At 41.8% G+C, this 27,854-nt stretch overlaps 1 protein-coding gene and 1 long non-coding RNA gene across 4 annotated transcripts; one reads left to right on the forward strand and one right to left on the reverse strand.

Moving 5' to 3' along the window:
- Positions 1-281: 281 nt before the first annotated feature.
- Positions 282-27,514, reverse strand: atosb (atos homolog b). 3 transcript variants are annotated; one of them, XM_034090710.2, is made up of 11 exons: positions 27,175-27,514; positions 14,090-14,254; positions 8,185-8,371; positions 7,688-7,893; positions 5,876-7,237; positions 4,310-4,368; positions 3,874-3,973; positions 2,196-2,354; positions 1,599-1,667; positions 1,175-1,380; positions 282-957 (listed from the first exon to the last, which is right to left on the reverse strand). In XM_034090710.2, the coding sequence occupies exons 5-11, from the start codon at positions 7,067-7,069 to the stop codon at positions 804-806; spliced, it is 1,941 nt and encodes a 646-aa protein (XP_033946601.1). In that variant the 5' UTR covers positions 7,070-7,237; positions 7,688-7,893; positions 8,185-8,371; positions 14,090-14,254; positions 27,175-27,514; the 3' UTR covers positions 282-803. The 3 variants fall into 3 exon arrangements, with proteins under 3 accessions (XP_033946601.1, XP_033946602.1, XP_033946603.1); XM_034090711.2 differs by lacking the exon at positions 27,175-27,514 and adding an exon at positions 14,627-14,677; XM_034090712.2 differs by lacking the exon at positions 14,090-14,254.
- LOC139434485 (uncharacterized) lies at positions 22,929-24,017 on the forward strand. Its single transcript, XR_011643833.1, has 2 exons — positions 22,929-23,321; positions 23,884-24,017. It is a non-coding gene; the product is annotated as an uncharacterized lncRNA (long non-coding RNA).
- Positions 27,515-27,854: the final 340 nt, after the last annotated feature.

Below are 27,854 nucleotides of genomic sequence, written 5' to 3' on the forward strand. Positions count from 1 at the left end.
GTCTCATGGCTCATCTCCTCTCTGCCGGTCAGAAAGTGTGTGGGGGGGGGTCGTTATTTTCTTCACCCTACAATCAGGGATGTGCTTATTGTTTGTGGCCTCTTGACAAATCTCTTGGAGCTGCAGGCAGAGTGAAGGACAGTGTGATACGGCACTAGAGGAAAATTCAGGTGTTTAAGTCACAAGGCATGCATGTTAACACTAAACTCAGAGAGTCACCACACGAAGTGTTTCAGCTGTGACGTGCAAAGTATGTGCTGTGTGTGAGTCTTGTCAGTCTCTTTTGTGGTGTGTGTGTGTGTGTGTGTGTGTGTGTGTGTGTGTGTGTGTGTGTGTGTGTGTGTGTGTGTGTGTGTGTGTGTGTGTGTGTGTGTGTGTGTGTGTGTGTGTCAGTATTTAGTGCATTTCTTTTTTTTCTCCTACAGATGAAGGTTTTCGGAAACGTCCTGATTTTGACTGCATGCATGCTGGACTGCTTTAACACCAATATTTGTAATTTTTTTCATACTTTCAACTAATGGAAGATACAAGGAATGCTATGTTTGCTTTAGTGACGTTTTTATCACTAATGTCTTTTGACTGTCTACATTTCAATGGAGAATAAATGCATAAAGGGGGATTTGTGATATCACCACACTGTATTATGTGTGCATGTGTGTCTTGTGTGCATGTGGTGTGTCTCATCAAGTCTTATCAAGTTTTGCGTCCATCATTCTAGCAGTCTGTCTTTTCCCTCCCTCCTCGTTAGGAAGCACAGGAGGGACTGCATTGGCGTTGGGGAGGGTCAAAAGCTGAAGCTCGGGTCACACGCGGGGGGAGTATTTAGGGTTTCTTGGCACCTCGGTGAAAGATTTCAGCTCATAAGGGATCCCTGTGTCTACTTCGATGGATTTGCGGGAGAATAGCAGCCGGATATCATTGTGCAAGTAGATCTTCCCAGATTTGGAGCTCTGGAATCTGAGAAAGAAAATAACCAAAACAAATGCGTTAGCACAACACCTTTCCCAAATATTAACACTATCAATAGGACAACAAAGTTTGCTAGTAATTAAGGAAACATTTGCTTACAGTTGTGTAACACTATCAAACTATTAGAAATACATCGTGATCTTGTGATGTTTTTCAGACAATCACAAAACAGGCTGCTAAAGTAAAAAAGTGAAACCTGATTTACCTGAGATGTATCAGGTAGCAGAGAATCTTCCTCCTTTCTATCACTGCGCTCCCCGAAGGCGCCTCGCCCTTCCCTTCAGCCCCCTCCTCTACGGGCACCAAGAAGATACGGTGGCGTAGGAAGGTCATGTGATTAACTGGCATGTCACTAAAGTTGTAGGTCACCAGGAACATCTTCACCACAGTTTTGTTGGGATTAAATAAGGTCTGAAAAATATGTTGGACCAAAGTCAGTATTACAAACAGCAAAAATAAGACAACTTGCAGTGGTTTTATTTGAAGTATGCTAGAAGTTAGACAACAACTGCTCTTAGTGTCAAGAATGCAAATGCCCCCTTATAGTATTGCGGTGGCACAATGACATATCTCTGAAAGATTCACAGGCAAGGAATGACATGAAAGAAACAAGACAAAAAACAATTTACCACTTGAATGGTCCCTGCTTTGGGTATGCTGTATCCTTTCTTTCCAAGATGCTCGAGGGAAATCACACCCTGTGAGAGTGACAGACAGAAACACACAACTGACTTAATGTCTTTGATCAATGTCATGGTAAAATAACTCATTCTTTGGTACAGTTCTTGTTTTCACATCAAGAAATGTGCATTTTCATTTCTGGTTTGATCAACTAAAACATGCTATAAAAGGTTATGCATGTAAAAGCAGTTTCCTATCAAAAGCAGTGAAAAATAAACTATTGTACACGAAAACTGACAGAATAACTATGTATATCATTCAACATGAGGCATGAAGTTAAGAAAGTGAAAAAAGACTGCTTTCCAGTAGTCCAGTGTGGCAGCAAACACAACTTAAGACTTCTTGTAACAGGGACTAAAGAGATTCACATATTGATGCTGGTGCTACTTTGCTATGTATTTGGTATAGATATAAAATATATCTCATTCACTGCTCACGTGAACAGACAAAAAGCTTTATATTATAAGAAGGAAAAGAAAAACATGCAACATTGTTTTTGTTCTTAGTGGGGGCACACATAGAAACACACACTGAGACTGACTTACCAGGAAGGGTGAGGGTGCGCTGTGCTCTGAGATGTCGTAGTATGTAACCTGCACCGGCAGGGTGACGTGCTGCGGACAATAAGAGCCGCTGGCACCGATCTCCGCCGTGAACCCCTCTATCCTCCCTGAGGGGGAGAATCTTCCCTTCAGTATGGACTCCTGAAGGACACAAGAGTGAGAGAAGAGAGAATACAGTTGTTAACAGAAGTCATTTAAAACTCTTTTGGATTGGGAATTTTCGGGAAAAAACATTTTGAAACATAACATGTACACTATTGAAGGCCAATACGGTATGATCCTGTGTCTTTAAATGACACAAATGAGAAAAGATATCTTAACCATGTCATTTTGTCCTTTTAATCCTTATAATCATAGGCCAGGCTTTGCAACAATTACACAAACAGCTATGCCTGTTTACACTCAAATTCCAGATTTCAAAACTGCAAAGATTTTGAACAATCTTTCCCTGATATTCAGATCTACAGGGCATAGTAGGACATCTTACAACTGTAATGGTAATGATTAAAATACCATCCAAAAGTTCTGTTAAATAAAATGTATTTTTAACTGTTTTTTGAAATGGTAATGAATAATGTGCCTTTTACCCTGTCCCTGCACAAGCTTTCCATTTTCATATTATTGTTTTGTATTATGTATTTGACTGGGAAAGACTCAAAATTAAGAATACCTGTCAATATAATGTAGTCCACTGTATTATCTTCTTTATCACTGACCTCAACATACATTTGAATTTAGACATTTCTGACAATGTCACTAAAGGTTGAAGAATATATACTTCATAAAAAGTTAAATGTAATGATTGAACAGTTACAATTACATCAGATTGTATACGTGGTGACAAGGAAGAACCAAGACTACCCGGCTCCACTTGCACTGTGCTTGTTCTTCCGTCTGTCTCTCTGTCTGTCTGTGTCTGTGTATTCTCTTGTTCCGATTAACCCAGCCACATTTTTTCTTGTTTTGTATCTATATCTACGCCGGGATCCGGAGTCGAGGCTGATCCTCTTGCTGTAGTCCTGTGTCCTGGATCCTCTATCCTGAGTTCTGGATTAAGTCGTGGACTTCGGATCGTGGCTAAACCTGTCTCTGCGGTCCTGCCTTGGCTCTCGTCATGCTGCTTCCCTGATGGCTTCCACAGGATTGTAGCTGACATCCTCGTGGATTCATCTTCTTATTACAGACACATGCATTTCCTAACATTCGGTCTATATGTTGTAAATGTATTATCTCTTCGATTTACACACGGCATCTATTGCACGTCTGTCCGTCCTGGGAGAGGGATCCCTCCTCTGTTGCTCTCCCTGAGGTTTCTCCCATTTTCCCCCATAAACTGTGGGTTTTCTCTGGAATTTTTTCCTTGTACGATGTGAGGGTCTAAGGACAGAGGGTGTCGTTTTTCTCATTCTGATATTCTGAACAATCTGTGCTGTTGTATTTGCTGTAAAGTGTCTCTACTGTAGGCTATTTTATTATATTTTATATGTACAGCACTTTGGCTCGACCAAAAATCGTTTATAAAATGTGCTGTATAAATAAAACTTGATTTGATTTGATTTGATTACTGTTTGGGTTTGCTGCCATGTCTTTCTGTCACCATCTTCAACCTGCAATCACTGATGTTTCTTGAAGTTTTTTAAATAATGTTTAAAATGTGTACCTCAAAGTTGCCGAGTAGCGATCTGCTGATGGAAGATGAGGGCCAAGTGGAGCGTGTGGAGCGGCCGGTGTCTGTGTGTCTGCCGCTGCGCAGCTGCCGACTGAATGTGACCACAAACACACACAAAACAGACCGGTGGTGAGTGGTGTTACAGATTATACAAATTTTCTCTCAAACAACATGACACGTGCCTCTGAGTTTTCAAGTCCAGACAGAAATACTTAAATTCAGAATAACATCAAATTACTAACTCCAACCTTCTTTCCCGAGTTTACTTTGCTGAAGTCTGACTGACATTGAACTGATCCTATCTATACAATGCATGTTCTTAAAATCTCAAAACATTTAAACATTTGAATCCCTTTTTAGAAATCTTGCCATTTTAATGTTATTTTAATAAAATGGTGAAACTGTGTAGATATGATGGAGAACTCACCTTTTCAGCCGCAGTCCACTTTTTAGTCGTCTCCCTGATCTTGTGCAATCTGTTGCGGTCTGAGCAAAGAGAATAAAAAAACTATTACTTTTTCCCCAAAATAATATAAGTAACTTAAAAGAACTTTGATTGAAATCCACAAAAGAAAAACAGAAAACAGATAAAGTAAAGATACTCCAAAAAGGATTACATTTAAGTATATGTCATACGTAGCCGACGTCTTTACTGTGTTCCTATGAGACTACTGTATATGTGTAATGTGTATGTGTATCTGAGTTGTCCTCTTACTTACTGAGCACTGACTTTTGGATGTTGCGTCACACACATAGACATTCCCCATTTCCAGGCTGCCGTTCATCGTAAAGGCCACACAACTGTCAGATGACTCTCCACTAGCCAAACCTATGCTACCTGCTAGCCATTTGCTCACAGCAAACCTTTCACTCATGATTAGCCTGTTTTTATTAGCTAACCCTTGGCTACACTGGCCCTCCACAAAGCTTGGAGCTCTTTGTCAGCTTGCCGCCGTATCCTCAAACTCAATCAAAACCACATACAGCATTTTAGAATATCCTTCTGTCTCCCCTTTCTTATACCGTTTTTCTTTTATCCTTTAATTTAACTCTAACTTTCACTCTCCTTTTTGTCCCTATGTGTGTCCTTGAATCTTTCTTGGATCTATCGGTTTTTCTCTGAGCTTCCCTAACACACACCTACACACACAACACCTCTAACCGCACTGAGCCCACCACCTAACTAGTGAACTAGTGAACCCTATTGTCATTGTTATCATACTCCCACCCAACAAACACACACTCCCATGTTCAAAAATGGCCAATTCACTTCCAGAACCATTTTTAAGCACCATGTATGTACATGTGTGTGTGCCTCTGTGTGTATTTATGTGTCTGCATGTGTGTGACACACTCATGTGGGGGAACAATGGGTCCTCCCTCAATGAGCTTCATTCTGGAGCTACTCAGCCTGTTCCAGTGTGGCGTGATCATGAGCCGGCCATCTCTTCATTCTTTCACATTACCCGTTCTCTTTCTCTTTATTTAGGCCTCAGCCTCTTTTCCAGGGCTGTCAAGGCTCATAGATGTATTAGCATCAACCACCGACTTCCTTATCCTGTAGTTAAAGTTTAAGAAGCCTCTATGTATAGTGGTGTAAATGTTTTTTGTCTTAAAGCATGCGATTTGCATTTGAATGACCACATGCTATTTTAATGTATTATGCCTCAATGTCGCCTAGAGCTTTTTTTTCCAGTGGTATTTATATTCTGGTGGGGAAATGGAGTCACCAAGAAGGCAAAATAAAACCAAATGTACTTAGTAATGTAAGATTTTGTATCTTTTCCGTTTGCAACTGTACATCATATGCTAAGCTAGCTTGTAAAGTAGCTACTTCTACCATTGGTGTTACTGTCCTGTAATCACAGCCAGTGCATAATAGCTAACATTTGCTATTCGCTAGTACCCCAGTTGAAACTACAGACTAATGTAATTTGATCATTTCAAATGACTTAAAGAACATTTCAAGAAAAAAGTATGTGAGTGTGCTGACCTTAGGCCGGTCCCATGCAGAGGGCAGCAGGTGGTTCCAATATGGGGCAGCTTTAGAATCAGTGCTGCGACAGGAGGTCGGGCCAAGTCCTGGAGCCAGCAATGACAGCCTGCTTCTCTTGGAAGTGGAGGGTCCCTCGTCTTCTGAGCATGAGTCCCCAGTGTCACTTGGGGAGAGCAGCCTCTTTTTGGCTGGCCAGTGGCCACCAGAGGACAAGCGGTGGCCATTACTGCTTGGAGTTTTCTCCAAGGAAGCCAGGCCGTTGGAGGAGGAGGAGGCAGTCTGGGTTGCACTTCGCTCAGGTGGGGAGGATTCAAGTCCAACATCCCATTCGGTGGCCTCCCCTGGCTCCTGCAACTCTGTGTGATGTGGGGGGGAGAAAGGCCCGGGAGGGCTGGTGGGGCTGGCAGGGTTGGGGGTCTCATACGTGGACATGTCATATAGGCGTGGGCTGGGCTGGCCTCCAGATAAGCTGTTCCCATTACCACAGTTCTCATTTGCAGGGCTGCCTGGTGAGTAGGTGGGTGTGTGGCCCCCGTTAGGTGAATCAGTCCTTGCCGAGTTACCAAAGGCATGGCCCTGGTCAGAAAGAAGTCCATGTGGGTCACACATTGGGGGGGATTTAGGTGAGAGTGGAGCAAATACATCAGGAATGGGCCTGTCATGATTGTGCTGAGTTGGGCGTCGGGAGGGATTGTGGCTTGGGGAGAGGGGTGGAGACCTGGGTGAGAGTCCCCCCTCAGAGTCTCTGTGCTCCATCTGTGTGCAAGAGTATACAGAACCAGGCCCTCCAGGGCCCATTGCTAACCCCATCCCAACACCTTGAGCTGGGGCTGGCCCACACAGCACCCCTTCCTCTAACGCTTCTTTGTCTGAGGAATCCCCCAAGTGGGGGAGCTTATGAGTTAATTGGGGCTCCTCTAGCCCCCTTTTGACGCCCAACCGGACATGCCTCTGTTGGGTATCAGTGTGGGGTTCTGTGGAGGTAGAAAATCCCCCCAACTGAGAGAAAATGGAGAGTTGGTAGACCTTTTGGAGCCGCAACTGCTCCTGGCCAAAATGCCTGGGTGCCCCCGGTCTGACACCAGGGTCTAGGCCCTGTGTTGGGGCTGTCGGTGGAGGCAGGTCCCCCTCCTGGGCTGGAAGCTCTAATGGAGCCTTTTTGTGGGCTAACTCGACGTGAATGTGCCGCATGGTTTCTATTCTGGAGAATAACAGTCTTGATTAACTTGCAATAGGGTGAAGTAGTGCCTCACAGGTGCCAGGAGGCGGGGTTAGATGTTCCACAGGAATAGGAAGTCCTATAATTCCTGTTGTGATGTCGTTAACAAATGTGAACTATGAAGCTGAGCCACACAGCACCTGAGAGGAACAAATTACAGCATTACTCAGGACAGTTTTCTACAAAGCAATTACAAATGGCAGGCAGACTGTTTGTGAGTAATGGTAAACGTACAAAAGTATGATTAAATTAAAAAAGGACAAACACTTATTGAGACGTTCCTAAGCTGGCAAGAATGATGTGAGAACATTTATTGATATGATTTATTACAGGTAATTTAATTTTGAAAGTTGTAAAGCCACATTAACGCTGAACAAGGTATAGCCTGAGAAAAGAATATTGCTACAAAATCAGAAAGGAAATCAGGTACTCATATCATTGGACATGGTTTGATTGAACATGAAATCTAACCACCATTTGGGAACTTTTAGCTTTAAAAAAGGAGTACAATATTGCTCTTTGACTGCATAAATGAGTCTCCTGTCTAATTCAATAACATATAAAGACAATATACAAGATCAGAATCTTACCTATGTTCCAGTCCTTGTCTAATCGTGCCCGCCTGGACACCCTGCATCTGGCACAACATCTGGAGGTTGTCTCTGAAATGGTGTACTAAAGAAGTCTGTTTATCTCCATGGCAGCAGCCACAAAACAACGCCAACATACCAGGGTAGGTAATCAGGAAACGGTAAAGACTCCGGAGAAAGCAGGAGATGTGCAAAGAGGCTACGACCTGAAGAGAAATAAAGAGATTTACCAATACAAATTAAACACAATTACTTAACAACATGATATATTATAGCTTATGATTTGCGGTGACAACAGCGTTTTTATGTATAATGCATCATTGCCAGATAAATGAACACCTTATTTTGCTGGCTTGTCAAACCCATTGGGTGCATGAATCATTATAACTTATTTAACCATAAGAAGTTACGAGCAACCAACAACTTGGTGTTGTAAAGTCACGCACTGTGTTTGTTCATTTGTTCAAGAAGGATAAAACCTAAAAGCTCAAACTTACCAGAGGGGCAGATGGTCAGTAATGCAGGAGGCTCTTGAGATAAAATATCTCTGAACTGGAATCAGAAATGCCTCTATTGGGGCTCCTTCTGTAGATGGCTGATAGCCAGACACGCCCTCCTTGGTCCCCTGGGCGTGGGGTGTGGCACGGCTTTGGCATCATGACAGGGTCATTCCACCCAGTGTGACTGAAGAAACAGAAAGTAAGGAAAAAAATCATATCAGTCAGTCAGGTAATTGTACTTATTGTTCAAAGGACACTTTTTAAAATGTTTTATTAGTTGACTCGGAAGAAAAACTAAAAATGAAGGAGTCGTATAATCAATATCTTCTCCTCAGTACTCAACAAGTCAACCAAGGGAGAAATATTACTATTTTTATTTTCCATTTTAGTAATAGCCTCAACACCTTGGGTTTAAGATTAAAACATGGAGGAGCTTCTCATAGAAGACAGTTGATTGTTCCAGTTCTAGATGCCAGTTTATATTTTCCAGACCCAATTGGCTTGGACCAGAACTTGGGTATGGGGGGGGGTCACAGTGAGCTGTCGCTATGACAACCAGTAGCCCAAGGATAACGGCTCCTTTGTGCTTGGCCACAAGAAAGAGGGAGACGCAGAGCTAGAGAGAGGGGGAGTGAAGGGGTGTTCAACAACGGGGGGGCAGTGGAAGCCCGGCAAAGATGCTCTTCTAAGAAAATATCTATCAAAATGGCTCTCCTTTATGAAGTGTGTACAGCAAGCCAAAAATCTCAACAGGCTGTGATAAAGGCCTGTTCATATACCCTGCTGGCACCTCTATAAATCAGTAACCAAAGCAAATACAGTTGGTTCCCATTTATACCTACATTACAGAAACCAGTTACTACACTTTCCATTTCCTTTTGAGTCATCATAACGAAACCACAAAAGATAACCATTGCTTACAGAGAAGTGATGAAATAAGGCAAAAGTTCAAGCAAGAGGAAACAAAACTGGTTAAAAAAAGGAAATGTACAGTTGTTCAGTGGTATTTTCCATTACAAACCCACCTGAAATGTATCAGTATGATGAAATGTATACAACATCCCCGGTAAGGCAAATACAATCCTCAAATTGCTATACAAGTAAAAGGTCAAACTAAGTAGGTTACAGGTGGTAGCTACATTCTTCGGTACAATGTTTAAATTAGTAATCTGAAAATTTATTTTACTTTTATTTATATTAACATGTATTCCACATTATATATTCTATCCAAACTACATTTTCTATGTATTCGTGACAATATAAAAGTCTACAACTTCAACAAGAGGGAAGGATGAGAAGGATCCAGACACAGGAACATAAAAGGGGAAGTAGAAATGGACCGACCCTCCCCCCTATTTACATTATAACCTATAAGTATAATGGTGTCATCAGATAAGAATGCTATCATGCAAACAAAGAAACACATGGAGACGATGCCAGGAGTAAAGCCTTTGCAGCCTTTAATGACTCACAAGACATGTCCCAATGCAGTCATACACAGTCACAACACTACCATGAGCAACACAACAAAGCTAGAACAGACCTACAGACTTGAGTGCCTCTTCCAAAATGAATACAACCAAATCCAATTTTAAAGTCATGCAAACAATCTAAGAAAAAATACTTTTCATTGATAATTGTAATATTAACTTAAAACTAACATTTATTCCCTAAATGCTATGAAATTGCCACTTCAACTGGAATTAGGCAATTATTAAAAAAGGAGGAAACTTGGAGGTATCACTTTAAGTTCTGAAAACATGAAAGGGTCACGTATAAACTGTTGCTTAAACAGGACATTTAGAAGACACGTCCTGTAAACATGATTGTTTGAGTGATATCTTTTGGGATGGGGGAAACTCCTAGGCTGAACCAGAACAACCCCAGTCAAACGGGGATATCTGGATACACTCATTACCAAGTCAAATAAAGTTCAGTTAACCCAATGCGAGGAATCCCCTCCTCTCTCCTCTCTCTTTTTGAAGACAGGTGCAAGTGCAGTGCAAGCACCCATGGGCGGACATGGAGTGGGGGATGGGGAAAGAATGAAAGAGTCAGCAATGATTATTTATAGTCATTGCCTATGTCATAGCTCACTGGAGATCCTAAAGGCTCTGTGCTCGGTCCCTCTTGATTTCTGGACTTGTTTTGAACTCGCTGAGCAGGAGGCTGGCCTTGGCTATACCCAACCCTTTTCTGGCTTGATCCAGGAGCCAACAGAGGAGGGAAAAAACTCTGGCTTCCCCCCAAGATAGGCTTCAAGTTGCTGGGCATGAGAACTTTAGAACTCTATTACTGCATTTCTGAACATTGTTTAACATTCTCACACTCCCGTCCTGCATCCTTAGGCAACAAAGACCTGCACAGTCAGTACCAACCTACTTCTTGCCACTTCAGTGAACTAATTTAGTCAATATTGGTAGTTTCCTTTTTTCTTTTGTCAATAAAACATCGTTACACTTTCCTTCTAAAAGCTATTAATTATAGCTATTATTATTTAAAATATATAAATTATCGCCAACATTTCTCTTATATTCTTATTGCTGCTGCTGACATAAAGCATGAAGATGTTACACACCATTGAAAGACAATCTGGGTGTTAACATCTGCATTAAGCAATCACCCATGAAGAGAGAGCGTGAGCTGAAATGGTGATATGACAGACAAAGGAATGATAAACGCCTGACAAGAGGGAAACACCCAGAGAGAGACAGAGGAGGGAGGATGAGGGGGACAGAGAGACACTACAGCCCAGCCAAAGACCTTGGGGAAGGTAGCATTTCAGCAGCAGCAGGTCGAGCTAGCCAGTGTCAAGGCCAACATGAGACTGATCATAGCTTTAGCATCTAAACCAGCAGGGCTGAGGATAGCATAACAATACCCAATGGCAACCCCTGTGCATAGGAGTGAACGTTTTCAGTTTAAGAAAAAATCATTAAAAAAGGATCTGCTTCAGCGAAAAGCAGAGCTAAACAATTGATTATGATTGAATTAAAGGGCACACAAATGCTTTCATTGAGGAGAAACCCACAGAAAACACAGGATAATACGCTGAAGCTAGTCCTGTTTAATGCTCACATTTGAGGATTAGCTCTATTTCTTTATTTGTTTTTTGCGAGGAATTAGGTGAGTGTGTGTGCGAGCGAGAGAGAGAGAGAGAGAGACAGAGAGAGAGAGACAGAGAGAAAGAGGCTTTTTGGGCACAGAGACACAATGAAATAAAGATTCAATGAAGTGGAGAATTGGACCAATACAAAATGCATTAAAAAAGAGGTACGTACAGTTTGCCTTGGGCTAAGCAGAGCTCATAATCATAATGAGTGACATGCATTCAGTAGCATTGAAATGGGAAATGAATTTCCAGAATAATTACACTAAGAAAACAATAAACATATTTATTAAATGTGTATGCAGTCTAAAATCTGATTGGACTGCAAAATAATATTGTAGCATTACCTGAAGCAAAAACGTAAGTTCCCACGGGCATTCTAACAAAAGAACCCTTTGTCTGCGGCTTTCTGTCCGATTCAATATATTAAGTCAGAAGAATAGCCAGTCAATGAAAGAAATTACTGATGGCTGTTAAGCTTAAGCTAATCAATGCTCGAGTCAGAATCAGAAATAATGAAAGCAAGCAAATGACTGAAGTAAAGAGCGTTCACACAGAGGCTCTGCTCTCTTTACATCTTCATCTCCACTAATCATTCTAATACACGGATATTTTCACAATGACAAAGCCATCAGGAATGAAGCTTAGGGGTGAACAGATTTACTGGGTAAATGGCCGGCAAATAAGGTATTCATCTCAACAATCATTTGTATATCTGTAATTTTAGGTCTTCCCTTTTCCGTTTTTAAGTGAGACATCGAAACAACTGCTGCTGGTGGTATGAAGATATTTCCTCTCACGCAGACACAGAATAAACGACTATTGGCCTTTAGCATTAGTGGTTATGATGTGTTCAAGGGCAACTTTTTGGCCAAGATGCAGGCAATGCAACAGTCAACATCCACCACCACTAGTTCTTTGAACTTGTGCCTGGGCCCTGAGGAGAGGCCTGAAGCCTTTGACCTCAGGCATGCCTGTTGTGGAGCTCAAACACTTTGCTCAAGAGATAGTCATGTCCTTCAAGGAGATTATTTAGCTATTTAAAAAAAGAAAATCAGTGTGACCCTTGAGGGCAAGGAAAGCTGTGGTCATGAGGTCAAAGGCCAAAAGTATTGGGTCAGATGACTTGTGGCACATTAGGAGGACCAGATGCGTTTAATTTCGTCCTCTTTAGAGAGGTTGATTTAGGGGGCGTTGGTTGAAGGCAAACTCAGAGGCACACAAGCTGCTGATACATGTGGCAAAGGATTTGCACACACACTGGGTTAGTTTCACCAAACAGCCTATTAACAGCTTGTTAGAGTCAGACACTCTTCAGTCATTGGAACATCAGTATGTTAAGCAAAAACATCTGCAGAACAGACCAAAGTACCCTGGAGACGCTGTGGCTTCCTGTACAATGTTGCAGATGGGTGGAATGAAACACACTGACACACACTGACACACACTGACACAGACTTGTCACATGAGGACGGCCCTGACCCCGAAGGCAGCTCTCTGTGAAATGTATAGGCACCTTCGGAAAGTACCTTGACATTTTGGCCTGTGTACACTTATCACAACACCCAGATGTTGCGCACACACATACATTATAATCAGTTATATTATACAAGTGTAGTATTGTAGATTCACAGCATGCAAAAAACTACTTTTCGGATCTTATAGTAAAATAAATAATTGAATAATTCCTACTGTAGATTAGAAATTGCAAGGCTGAATTATTGCAAATGCTAGGTTATACTTGACACTTGTGTTATCTGTTCTTTTTTAATTTCTTATATATTCTTCCACATAGGCACAACGCTTTTCAGGGACACTGAAACCTGATGCATTGCCACAGTGATTTGAAAATTAAAGTTGTCTGCTTGTGCTTATTTTTTTACATTTCGGTATCCTTAAAACAAAAACAAAATACCAATTCAAGGGCAACCGTCTGTTAAATGTCCTACTAATTAATGTCCCTTAGTGTCAGTACCCAAACTCGGTGGGTTATTTCCTTTTGCCCAATGTGTCCCTTACAACAGAGAAGGGGGAGTTGTCGGCATTCTGATTTTGGATGAGGTTAAATCTCAATCCCTTTAGAGATGAATTAAAATAACCTATTTTTAATCAATGACAAACTCATCATCTTGAATCAGCCTTTTATAAAGAGCTTGTTTGAAGTTGCACCCTGAACTCCTCCCTTTACGTCCCCGCCCATACCGTATGATAACGTCACTCTGAAGTTAGCAGCCTCCCAAATGCCACGATTGTCTCATCAACTTGTAGCTGCACCCCGCCCACCTACTCCCAGGCCTGTGCTGTGCGTGGAGGCTGATAAACATAGACTCTTGTGTGCAGATTCTGTAACACTAAAAGCAGAGCCTGCAACCTGTTGATTAGATTATAGGAGCAATCTAGAGTAAAGAAAAAGTATATCACAAGGGAAGGGCATGACAGCAGACTGTGTATGTGTGTGTCAGAGAAAAGGAGAGAGTGTGTTGGAGTCAGAAGTCAGAAGACCGGAAGCAACAATCGAGAGCAGAGAGTGACAGGAGACAAGTCGGCTGTAACTGATAAACCTCAGAGCGTCAGTGTTGACACCAAACACACACACAGTGCTCGTGCAGTCTAAGCTGGCTCAGGGACATATTGGTTGAGAATGCTGTTTGACACGGGGACCCTTTCTCTCCCCCCCCCTCCCCCCCCTCCCTCCGTCTGACTGTCTGTCTGCCTTTCATGTGGCCATTTTAGGAGACGTTGAGCCCAGCTGACACTATGACAGGAGCAACATTACACAGTTGTGGCACTCACCCTCTCAGAAAGATGGGGTTTATCTTGCTGTCTCCCTCACTGTCTCTCCTTCCTCCCTTTGGTGGCTGGATGGGAAACTCTGCTGCCTTTCTTTCTGTACTCCTGTGTTTCTATTTCCACTGCTGCTCTCTCTCGGGTGTGTTGCCTCGCTTTGCTTCCTTCCTCCTGAATAGTGTTGAGAAAGACGGAGATAAGTCAAGTTGTTCTGCCCCACTCTGTTCCGTAGCCTGCTCTCTCTCTCTGTGTCTCTGTATTTTGTTTTCTTCCTGTCTACCTCTCTCCACCCTCAGTCACACAAATTGAAAACCCATCAACAACTCTCCCCCCTCACCCATCTCCCCTTATCCCTCCCTCTCCTTTTCTCTTTCAAGCTCCCCCTTCCATCTTTCTTCCTTTCTCTCATTTGCGCCCCTCCGAAATATCTTGAATACAAAAGCCCCTTCACAGGCTAGCATTCCCCCTTTCCTCTCCTCCCATTCCTCCTCTTCTTCACCCTCTCCTCTCTGCCCCTATCTATTTACATGCCGCTCCTCTCACCTGTTCTCACTACACTCTGTCTCTCTCTATTTCAGTTTGCCTGTGTTTGCTTTCTGTACTTTCCTCTCAGCTGATAGAGCTAGGCGTGCTTTGCTCACTCAGCAGTGAAGGCATACAGGGGGAAGAAAGGGCTGACAGCTGATTGGCTGGAGAAAAGGGGGGTCAGCTGTAATGGCTGAGGTCCTGATTGGCCGGGGGCAGGGAGAGAAAGAGGGGGGGGGGGGGGGAGGAGGAAACCAAAACCCTGCCCACCTGCTCATGCTTGGCCTGTTGTGCAGAAGTAGAGATGGAGACCAAACAGCACTTTGATCAAACGAAGTGTGTGTTTGTGTGGTAAGTGTGTGTCCTTTACAGCTTCAAGCATGCAAAGTGTTTGCAAACACACTTCTCATTGTGTTTCATGGTGTGGTTGTGTATCTGTGTTGAACAACAGTTTATAAAAAGAGGTTAAATAATGGCTCAGAGAATGATGCAAACATCTATGCGATTGCGCCTCCCCCTTCCTTTGCGTCTTATTCGCTCACACACAAAAGCTTTCTGTGTGTTGCTTGGAATGTACGCAGCACGACACAAGCAGGGGGCTTATCTGCTGCTGGTCTACAGACACAGAATGAAGTGCATGTGAACAACGTTATCAGCTGAGTACCAGGAGCAGCCCTCAGCTGTGTGTGTGTGTGTGTGTGTGTGTGTGTCATCTGTGAGCTAATAAGGAACAGCATGTTGACTCGGCAAGAACTATTTTGAACAGAGTGATGTGGTTAAAGTACACACAGTGCAAACAAGTGCATCACACTAGTCACCTAACACTCACAAACACACACACATTGTGGGTGGAGATTCCACAAGTTAAAATCCTGTGAACAGAACATACTTGAAGAGCTGTCAAGAACACATATTTAGCACACATCCTTCTTGTTACAGACACAAACCTCCCTGGTTATTCTTTATTCTTGTTATCGGATGTGTGCTGGTCGAGATATGTGAGAAACAACTATTGATAGCTCTGTGTCTTTATGTTTCAGACAGTCTTTTTTCTCTGACCCCTTATCTACGTCTATTTCCTGCTTAGTTTCCACAGTTGCTTATCTATGTTATGTATGTCGTTTTGAGGAGTCTTAGGGTGTTGCATGCTGTGCTGATGGAGAAATGGATTTATCGATTGACTGTTTCAGCGGTACATGCTTGTGCACACATATGGGCACAGTGTATAGAAGTGTAAGGAAGTTGTTATTGTGCGGGCGTTAGAACAGCAAAAGTGAGCATATGAGGTATTGAAAAACAACAATAAGCTTCAGCTGTGTACCTCCAAACAGAGATGTGGGGAGAGGGGAGAGAGGGGAGGAGGCATGGCAGACAGACAACAAAATAAACAGAGGAAGAAACACTGACAGAGATACGGTCAGATTCAAATTAGGCAATATTTGTTTTGTGAAACCTTCTGTACAACTGTAATAAAAGGAACTTCCTGTTCTCAAGCAGCACTGTTATTCAGGTTTTTCTGTTATATTACACGCATCTGTTACTTTAAGAGCCCATGTTGCCTTCTGTATTTGGGGAAAAGGGGTGTGTCTTCTCTATGAAGGCCCTCCTCGATTCAATGTGCAGCTGAGGAGAAAGAAGCATTGAAAACACTCCACACACATTCCATCAAAGGCACACGTTGATGCAGTCCTGACACAAGAGCATTGGCAGTGCCACTTCTCATTTCTGTATCACAACATTTGCGTTGGATTTTCAGCCATTGCATCTGAAACACAGCGTAACACAGACACATAGGAATACTTTGTTTTTCCGGGCCTCTCAACGTGACACCAGCTGTGTTTGGGGGGGGATTAAGCACTAAACAGTCGCAGCCTTCAAAGACGGAAGAGCTTCGATCGAACTCAACCAGCGCAAAGCTTCCTTGAGTGAATCATTTAGTCACATTGTAAAATAAGCAGTTCTCCATAAATATATGAACAAGGTCCAATTCACCCGCCTTCCGGGGAGGGAGAGAACAAAAGGAGGAGAGGAAGACGGGAGGTGGAGGAAGGGTGGGAAAGGAAAGTGTGTGTGAAGGGGGGTGTTTGTGTAAAACTGAACATGTTAAAAGAGGCATGACTACTGCGTGTGTTAGTTTGTACAGCAGTGTGTTGTTAGTACGCACATGGGAATGTACGTGTGTTTAAGAAGTGTACATGTCTGAGAGAGGAATGAGATTGAGCAGCTGCCAAGGACATCATATCAAAACACCTCCAGTGTGCAGATGCACATTTCACGGCTAATGTTTTAAAAGCACTGATGCTTGACTTGCTTGCTCACATCCATTTAAACTGTGTGATGAGCTTATCGTAACATATAAGTGAATTAGTGTGCTTGAATATAAATATATACGTAGGAAGGCTCATGTTAACAATGACAACTTGTGTGAAAACATTTGTTTGCCCCCTTTGGCCATAAACAAACAATACATATGAAACCCTTCCCATTTAGCTGATGGCTTCATCACCTAAATAGAACATCCTTTTTTCTATGTTTAGCAGTCTAAGCTACTGTGTGTCACCACAAGGTGATAATATTAACTACTTTATATTTTAAAACACTTTTGCCCTTTGTAGGAAAGAGTGTCCTTTACTTCCCACTTTTCTGCAGGCATCTGGCTCTTACAGTCAAACAGGACGTCTGAAAAGCATTCTTCCCACGACAGACACGTTATCATCATCAGCCCGTTCCAGGTTGTTCCCCACCCAGAGTGCTTGCTTCATATTTACATATCTAGAGCACTTTGGAAATCCAGTGAGATTAACTGTCTCTGGAAGGACATGTTTGACCAGCTGCCCGTTCTTAAATAAAATCACAAAGCTGAAAAAAGGACTTGCCTGTTTAAGCATTTGACATTATTGCCCAACAATCAAGTGACTGTACATGTCAATTGATATAATGTGGTTTATATGGGTTAGGGTTAAAATTAGGATTGTGGTGTTGAGTTCAAATCGGGAAGATGCAACAAAATAGACATTACTGAACAACACAGACTTTTGTTAGTCCACTTTAAACACAGTCTGACCAGAAGAAGCATACCTTGTTATGTTTTCCATGACCAAATATGCCTCTCCATTTACCAATTATAATTGCAATTCATGACTAGATTCTGTACGTTTCTAAATGCATCTTTTGATTATCCTGTAATCAGTTGCTGCTTTTATCAAAGTTTGATGTAATCAAGTTTAATCCATTCGTCCTTGCAATACCAATCCATCACATATTACTGTATATTTAACTACTGATCCACACCCCACGCTAGGATTATGTCATCAGGATTATTTTACTTTTTGTTATCTCATGTCTAATCCTTTCCCTTGCAGCAGTAGACGTTTACTCTACTTTTTACCCTGGTCTGCTCAGCAGAGCTTGGACCCAAAAACGTAAGGTTTAGCTCACTTTTTTTTCTGAGGGAAAATAGGAATAGAAGTCGAGAGAAGAACACAATTTAGTAAAGGTTGATATGTACGAGCAAAACGAAGAGCGACAGGGTGTAATAGGAAGAAATGATGAGATTGGAAGGAGTGTGGCAGGCTGAGTCTTGGTGACAGGCCGGGCCAGCTCAGAGGATGGAATGTTCCAGAGAAATATGTTGCCTAATCATGGAGGACAGGAAATAAAGCTCTCCCTCTCCACCTCTCCTCCCTTCAGTCCTCATTCCTTCACTCTGAATTCAGCTGGCTGTCTTTTTACCCCTCTCTCACTCTCTGTGTCCATGTGTGTTTCACCCCTCCCCCCCCTTCTCCCAGCCTTTGTGGCTATTGCATCTTTCTTTAGTTTAAGTACATTTCTTTCCCCCCTTTCACACACTCAGAAAGGTAGTGGCTGATTGCAGTCCAAGCTGCCATCTGGGCATTGAAATGCAAAGAAAGAACATCCTATTTCTCTGCTATGTATGCTAACCAAGGCATACTTTCCCTATGCACGCAGCCAAGTGATGCATATTGCTCATTTCCATCTGTGTCGGTTGATAATCAGTTTTACAACAGCAGAAGAGGAAACAAAGCACCACTTTAGAATGAACTTAAACCAACATACCACACGTGCATGTTTATATACACACACACAGAACAGCTCATCCATTTTGGTCCGGGGGGCGTTACAGGGTGAAGGGCAGAAAGAGGTCGGGCTAGGGTTAAACAAACACACACACACACACACACACACACACACACACACACACACACACACACACACACACACACACACACACACACACACACACACACACACACACACACACACACACACACACACACACACACACACACACACACACACACACACACACACACACACACACACACACACACACACACACACACACACACACACACTAATGAGAAGCTTTGGTACTCTGTGTACACACTACATCTGAAGCTCCTAATGTATCAGAATCCAAATAGACAACTGTGTGACCAACATAAAACAGGTTGGACTAGGGCCCAATATGTGTACATCATTATTATCATTATTTGTATTATATTAAACAATGTATCTAATTACATGCATACACCTTTTAGATTAATGTTGAAAATATGACTTAAAAGCTCTGGTCAGCTGTTTTCTGGTTCTGATTAAAGGCATAAGACCAACCAGACACATACATAAATGAAAGTAAAACAGATAAAAGACACTGATACCCCAACGATGAGAAAAGGCATGTTAGGAGCTATTCTTCTCTCTGTACAGTATGCCTAATCGGGGATTGTAACTCATTTCCGTTAGGCTTTTCTCAAGAAAAACAAACCGTACAGATGAACACTACACTAAAGCTTTAAAACTCTCTGGGAGGATGTGAGATGTACTCATGCATTCTCATTCATAGAAATAATACACAATGATATGTGTTCTTTTTGTATCAGAAACCCATTACAGAGCTACTTTACTTCTTCAGCTGACCCAACATGCAACATTATACAAACCAAAGAAATGTTCCATCCATTTAAAAAAAAGAAAAAAAAGAATTGAAGGTTGTTATGTTTTTTATACATCCAAACAAAAATCCAGTATGTAAAATAAACCAATAAATCAATTAGATATCAGTTATACAAAAAAGGTACACATTATTTCCATCTGCATCAAAGTCAATTTAAGTGACAAATGATGCATGCAAAGGCCCAAGCCTGTCACGCATACTGAGCGTCGACAAGATGGAGCGATGGGGAGAAACGCAGCACGGAGAGATGAGAGGGCTTCGACGAAAGGCGAGGGGAACAAGACAAATGACAACGTACTGGAGAGTAATGAACAGAGGGAACAAGACGGGAACGAGAGGGAGAGGGGCCGAGAGTGAACAGGTCTTAGCTTGATAAGCTCTGTGTTGACCTATATAATGCACAGAGATGCATCTGCCTTTCAACATCTACTCATTGATTCTGGGGCATGTATGGAAGGCATATCAACAATCAGAATGGCTCACAAGCGACAAACATTTACATTCAGCCTGTGTATGTGCATGTAATGTCATTTATTAGAATCAAGTACTCAATCACTTACTTACCAAGACTAAATGGAAGCCATCCTTCATGTTTGTTGCATCATCCTTCACACAAAGGACATTGCACACTTTAAACAACTCATACATGACACACTTACAATATTCATCCAGAACTGCAGAGGCAGACAAACGGGCATGACTAACTCAAAGTGAATGGTGCAATCTAATCACTATAACCGTCCACCTATATATTGATGTCAAATTAATTATTGATTTATCTGTCAACTATTTTCCAACAATCAAAAATCCCCCCTGGTAACACTTGAAAGAGGTGTGTTTGCCAAACAAACACAAACATTTTAAGATGACATCAAAGTGTTAAAAAAAATGTTTATTCGCTCTTATGAAAAGCTTGAACCAGTAAATTAGGGATTGAACTGACAATTAATGGGTTAATCTGCTAATCATTTTATTACATAATCGCTTAATTGCATAATGGGAAATCCTGTCATGATTTAAAAAGGCTTTAATTGATCAAATTGCTTGTTGAATCTACTTACAACACCTAACAACGTATACAATTTACCATAACAAAAAGGCAAATTAATCATTTTTTATTGATTGAATAATCAATAATGTTTGGCATGCTTGATAAATGCACAAAGATAAGTATTCAGCAAAGGTTCATGACAGAGGTACAACTCTTTCATACCACACTGTACAGAACAGGATATTGCAGTGCTTTATCTCTTAGGGTGTAATGTCAAACCACGTTGATTTATTCAGCAGGTGGTCCCGTCGCCTTGCCATCCTCCTATCTCTGCACTAAGGTTGTGTTTGAGTACATTGAGTCGGCTGCTACTTTACATGGAGTCCCAAAACACTCAGATAGGATTTAGAAGTAGCATTCCTCAGATCCTATAAAATATTGCTTAGGTGACTACCTTATTATTTTGAATTCTCATTGCATTCTTGCATTGCGGTGTCTGGTCAACTATCCATATACTTAAACTCTAGAATAACATGCTAACCACAGTCAGTGAACTCTACTAGAACAGTTATTAAACGCATGATATCTGCAGGTTTGAAAGAAGACTAACTAACTTGTAGACAGTTAAGACCTAAGATTTTCATCGTCATAAATACACTGTAGCTATGTACGTAATCTACGTATGACTAATAAAAGCCTTGAACCTTGAAGTGGACTAAGTGACCTTTAATGGTAAGCTTGACACTAGATTTAGTTAGTGTACACTAGGGTGTAAAGGCCAGGGGTGAGGGTTTAAATGAGTTGTACCAATCAATGTGCTATTTCAGGAATAAGTCTTATTATTAAGATAAGTCTTAAGATATTTAAACCTGCACGTACACTTTAAAAAGTGTGAATCCTTTAATAGCTTCATCTCATTCAATAGCCTTTTCAAAAGTGACATCCAGAACAAAACCTCTTCACTCTGGAGGCTGCCCCTTTTCAGTTTTGGTGGAAGGACATTTCACCATCATAAAGGTGAACATAAAGACAATGAACATATTCTCACACACAGTTGACCTCTGACCTGTACACCAAATGTATCTTTCATCTCAACCCGTGTCTGGTTTGTCCCTTAACGAGTTGTCTTATAACAAAAAGAATCACTCCGATAGTTTGATTGTGTCACTACATACCCATCACTGGAAAATAACATATATACATCCCAGTGGCATGCATGATTGTACGACTACATTTGCTATTAGTTATCTTGACCTTAAAAACCTTTAATAGCCAAATAGCTCTCTATTTACGAGAGGTCATTTGGCTCTCATAAGGATGCAAGTACAGCACGTGCATGCACTCACATTCACACTCACTGGGGATCAATATAGCCCAGAGCAGTGTTGAGTACTAGATCCAACCCACATAATCATCTGTAATCTCTGACATCAAATCCTGCAGAGACACATTGGAGGGCTGACAACAAGCCTTCATCAGCTCAAAGCGTTTAATAGCCGCCCCCACTTTCAACACACATACAAAGCACTGACAGGTACAGGCACTAAAAAGAAGAATTGCAACTGTGGACCATAACCACTTCTAGCCATAAGAGGTATGAAGGATGTATTATGTGTTCATGGTTGGGTGCAGAGAGAAACACAGGATGAATAGTCTCCTTTAACTTGGAATCCTTAATGTCTCACATTATCAGATTAACTCAATTAAACGGTACTGTAGCTGAAAAATGTTTAGTCTGGGTCTCTAACAGAGATGTTCACAAGTCTTTTTTTGCAAGTCCAAGTCAAGTCTCTAAAAAAATAAAAGTCTCATGTCTCTTCTGGTTGTAATAAGCCTTCTATTGTCTGCTGCTATCCAATCTGTTAAGAATACTGCATCGCTATATCTAAGAAATTCAAAGCATTTACTGTGTTATTATCACTCCTATATCTATTAGCATACAGTATCAGTACTGATTAGTTGTTTGTTATATGATCACTTTAAACAGGCTATTGCAATGCAATATGAGGAAAAACATCACACTTTAGCTAAATACAAACAACTTATAAGCAACACACTTCAGAATCAGAAATCAGTATCACAAATACTTTATTAATCCCCCGCAGGGAAACTGTTAAAAGTACTTAAAAGCGGGTAATGATTAACGTTACCGACCTTTTTTATGTCATGTCAAGAGTTGGATGTCAACGCCACTCAACTCAAACAAGTGTGACAAGCAATTCACTAATCTTTTCAAATATTCAGTTACAAAGCTAGTAGCAAGCTAAGTTAACATTACATAGCTGATGCTGAGCTAAACATGTTTGCTAACCGTCCATGCGTTAATGTGACTGACCTCTCCGGGTGAGTTTTCAAGTGCCTGATGAAATTCGACGTTGTTGCGCTAGCATCCTTGATTTTGATATTGCAGACTTTGCAGTGTGCGCTCCTTTTGTTGGTGCCGCCGGCGTTTTGTTAGAAGTTTTTGTATTTGAACCTAATTACAAGCGGTACAGCCGCAGGTGTGCCGCCGGTCGCTATTGTGTTACTACGAGGTAGTAACAGAGGCGCGCACGTCTGCGTAATGAGCCCGGCCAGAGCCATTTAATAGAAGAGTTACGACATCTCCGTTCACTCCAATGGACCACTTTTTTACAGCAATGGCGGATCGTGGAGCCTCTCAATCGTTCCCCGGAAGTTAGCGCCAAGGCTGGCAGAGCTGTGGAGTTGCAGCATAATACACCGTTCGTGACGGACTTTTAAAGGTAAGAAGAAGTTTAAAGATGTATATTGCGGATATTATCAGTACATCTGATTCAAATGAACATGTGTATTAAAGGATGTCAGTGGATTATCCCTAAATTAGTAGATTTAGGGAACGTTTACAGATAACAGATTAAGCTAGCATACCGAAGCAAGTTAGCAACACACGTTGAACAGCCTTTTAATTGTAAATTCCGTTCTCTCTATGTCATTTCGTCCAACATGTTGAATTAGAGAAGAGGGGCTTCTAAACGGGATTGTATGCGGGGGTGGAAGGAGTTAAATATTAGATAAATATAACTTTGGTGCGTGTAAGAGTGAGTGTTTTTAGCAGAGCCATATTGTGTCCTTGTGATTCTGTTGATTATTACCTGTCTGTATAATGTTGCAGCTCAGCTGATTCTGGATTGATGGCAAAGGGAGAGGGACTTAAGTGAGAGTGAAAACACAAGGTACGTTTAATACTACTGTTTTATATAAGTAAACACGTTATCTCCCCAAGGCAATAGGTGTGCTATATAGGTGTGTATAACCCTTTCTCCTGCCTGTTGCTCCCTCTCTCAGCACAAGAACCAGAGGGGGATTCAATGGAGCCTGAATACCTGCACTGAGACCCTCACCCTGCACCCTGAGTCTCAACTCTCAGTGTTTTTCAAGCCTTTCCCTGTTTTTTTGTATTAAACAAAACATTAAGCTTTCCCAATGGTGTGGTTTTCGTTTTGTGAAAAAGTGCAAATGCAGTGTTTGTATATAAATCACATATTTTGTTGCTGTTGGTCGTGAAATTGCTCCTGCTGACTTGAGCCAGCCATTTTTTCCTCCGCTCTGTGTCAGTGGGGAAGCCGTACATTCGTACTCCTTTCTCCGAGCGATTTGAGCATCCCCAGGTAGCACATCAAACCATGGTGGCGAGTAGGAGGCAGCACAGCAAACCATGGTGGCGACTAGGAGGCAGCACAGCAAACCAGGACAACACGGAGGAAAAGGCACCGACAAACTGCATGATATGCTCTTCTATGTTTATTGAATTCCATGTATTTGCAATAGATGTTCCTAAAGCAACACATTTAACATCATCATCATCATATCCTGTCGGTCTCCTGTCCTTTCTGAAAGCCATAAAGACGACATTAGTCATTTAGATAACTTGTGTCCTCAATTACCAGGGGATTACTGAAACTACCATGAATTTTAGAAAATGGTAGAAATGAATCCAATCTGAATTTTAAAGCATTACTTTAGATCCCCTCCCTCTAAATGTATCAATAAACATTAGAAAGTGATCCTCCTGACTACCATACAAGTTTAAGAAGATAATATTGGTTTAAAAGAATTCAAAGCTATAAATAAACAGCAACAGGCTCTTTAACCAAGGCACTGTTAGTAACATGTAAACTAGTTGTTCACACTAATCCTAATATTATCACTTAATATTAGCAAATTCGATTATATTTTTGAAAACATATTGATGTAAATACATACACATATCGATTTGTTGTATAAATATTGCAAATCAAAACCTTTATTCACTAATAATTACCAAAAATCGTAGTTCTATCTCCTGTTATCAATGCATTCACATTGCCCGCCATGAACTTCCGGGGAACGATCCCTCGTCTACATGAACCACGTGACGATAACCGTTTTTGGACTTCCGGTGTCGTAACTCTTCTATTAAATAGCTCTGAGCCCGGCTAAAATAACTGGATGGCCTACCTGCCTGTCAGCCTTCCATCTCGTGCCCTCATTGGTCGTGTGTGTGTGTGTGTGTGTGTGTGTGTGTGTGTGTGTGTGTGTGTGTGTGTGTGTGTGTGTGTGTGTGTGTGTGTGTGTGTGTGTGTGTGTGTGTGTGTGTGTGTGTGTGTTGGAGGAGGCGGGCTAAAGGAAGTAGCAGCCTCTAGCAGATTATCTCCGGTTGTGTATTTTCAAATTCTAGCGATCTCGAGCCGGTTTCTCTCAAATGTACCTACCCCACCTTTAATACGCCAACAATAGAAAACACAATGATTGTTCACGAGTCCCAACACACGAGTCCAAGTCGAGTCTGAAGTCTTTTGGTCACGAGTCTAAATCAAGTCTGAAGTCTCTGTGTGTGCGATTTAAGTGCGACTCGAGTCCGAGTCGCAGACTCGAGTCCCCATCTCTGGTCTCTAATCTAACTCAAGTTAACGTCATGTTACCTATAATGTACTCAACTAGGCACAGATGGCTTATGAGAAACAAACAGTTACTCGTGTCCACAATCTTGCTTAACTTAATGTTCTTGCCTGGGCAGTCAGCAAAGAAGCACTAATATATTTGTGAAGTAAGTTAACAGACGAGTCATCGCTAGGGGATTTTAAGCTTTGTTTTTCCTTTCTTGCTAGAAATGTCCCACCCTCATCCTTGCCTTTGGACCGCTCTCTTCTTTTCTTTTGGTATGAGTGGTTTCTTTCTTCTACCTGAATAGCGCAACTATTTTATCTTTTTTTTCTCCAGATTTGGGAACTTGAAGTGGTAATCTTTAAAATGTCATTTAAATAAATGTGTGTCATGTGTTAGGAATGAGGTAACACAATGGTAATTGAGCATTGATTGCATTAGAAGTGGGCACATATGTGTGTATGTGGTGAGTATTCACATAACATATTTTTCTGAGCACCGGCATCTCTTTTTTTTTGTTTTCTTCATTGTACTAACACACAAATGTAACCATGCACACCATTTTGAAAACTTGAAACTGAAGAATCTAAAAGACTCCACACTGATCAACTCTAAAAAGAATGATATTGTTTTTACTAAAATAGAAATCTAAATAACCCAGGATTTAAATCTAAGTCAAATCCTGCAAGACAAGCCCAGACCCATGACCAGGCAGCTGCACAACATGCACCTCGCCTTCAGGTTTCGTTAAAGCAAAGATCTGCGTGACGTCACACCCAGCTGAGGACAAAGCCCACTGGTTTCTCCCAGACAGAGAGGTGGGGGGGGCTGTCAGAGCAACGCAAGGACAAGCACAAGAGAGAGAAAGGTTGAAAGGTTGTCTTATTGCAGGTGTGTTTGTGCAGAAATCTTTTTTTACATACATGTGAGATAGCTTATGGTTCTCTATATGCACGTGTGCTGCATGGGCGATCTCGAGTGAGTGTGAGTGCTAATGTCAATGCCACTCCATCCTTGTCAGGACAAAAGGTGGCAGTGCATTGCCGCTTAGCATAATAACAGAGTCTTTACATGTATTGTAACAAGGTTTTGGTGACAACCTCAATGCATGATAAAATGCAAGGGAACAAAACGCCCACTGCAACCTCAGTGATCATCACTCCACCCGCTGATTTCAATCATAATCACACACACACACACACACACACACACACACACACACACACACACACACACACACACACACACACACACACACACACACACACACACACACACACACACACACACACACACACACCACACACACACACACACACACACACACACACACACACACACACACACACACACACACACACACACACACACACACACACACACACACACACACACACACACACACACACACACACACACACACACACACACACACACAGAGTGAGAGAAAGAGTGAGAGAGGCAGACAAAGCAGGGGAACGCCCCCTACACCCTGCAAGCTACTGTCAGGTCATCAGCTGGTTTAGGCTGGATTCCAATCATTGTTTACCCAGATTAATTAAAATACAAATGATGACTACGAGGGCCTGAATGTTAAAGAGTGCCAACATTTGCATAAAGCATCCAGGGATTACCAAATAACTACACGCCTACCATGTAGAACAATAATACATAGCTAGATAGCAACATTTCAAGATTTTGAAGAATACTCACCTAAGAAAAACAAAGGTGGACTCAGGAGGAAAACACAGCCTGGCAGCTTTAACTGACGCGTCGCTGTCGCATGGGAGTTTGGCCTTTTTGTTATCTCTCTGTCTCACTGCTGCGTTGTCGCATATCAGGTAGCTAACGTTACAGAACGAGACTCGAGGATAAAATCCGTTAGCAACCTTAGCTGGATGTCTGAAGGGTATAATAATCGGACAGAATCAGTCTCGTCCTCCCATTCTGTCTTGCCACATAGCTCGCTTGTTGGCTGACTACGTCCCTTCCTCTCTGTGCCTGGCTTTTTTGTGCTCGCAGCTGTTTTCGTTGTTACAACCTTTGCCTGAAATTCCTCCTCTGTACCTTTAAGCGACAGTGTTTCCGGGGTTTGCTCGTTGATATATAGTAGGCGGGGCTTCATGGCCAGCTGAGCGCCTGTCATTTAAGCTATTGGCCGCATTTATTCCTCTGAACCAATCGGAAATCAGGTATTCCGCCTTTTTTTCAAACATGCAGATTTATTCACACATCCCGCTCTGTGATTGGACTGCGGATTCCTTTGAGATACGCCCAGTACACGTGCTTTTTCTCTCCTCCCATTCGTTAATGCTTACGCTGATATGCAGGAACTATGGCCGTCCTCTTATATTAATCAGAAAACTAACACAAACCAAACCTTGATATGAAAG

Source organism: Pseudochaenichthys georgianus, chromosome 9, assembly GCF_902827115.2.
Source record: "Pseudochaenichthys georgianus chromosome 9, fPseGeo1.2, whole genome shotgun sequence".
Taxonomy (NCBI): domain Eukaryota; kingdom Metazoa; phylum Chordata; class Actinopteri; order Perciformes; family Channichthyidae; genus Pseudochaenichthys; species Pseudochaenichthys georgianus.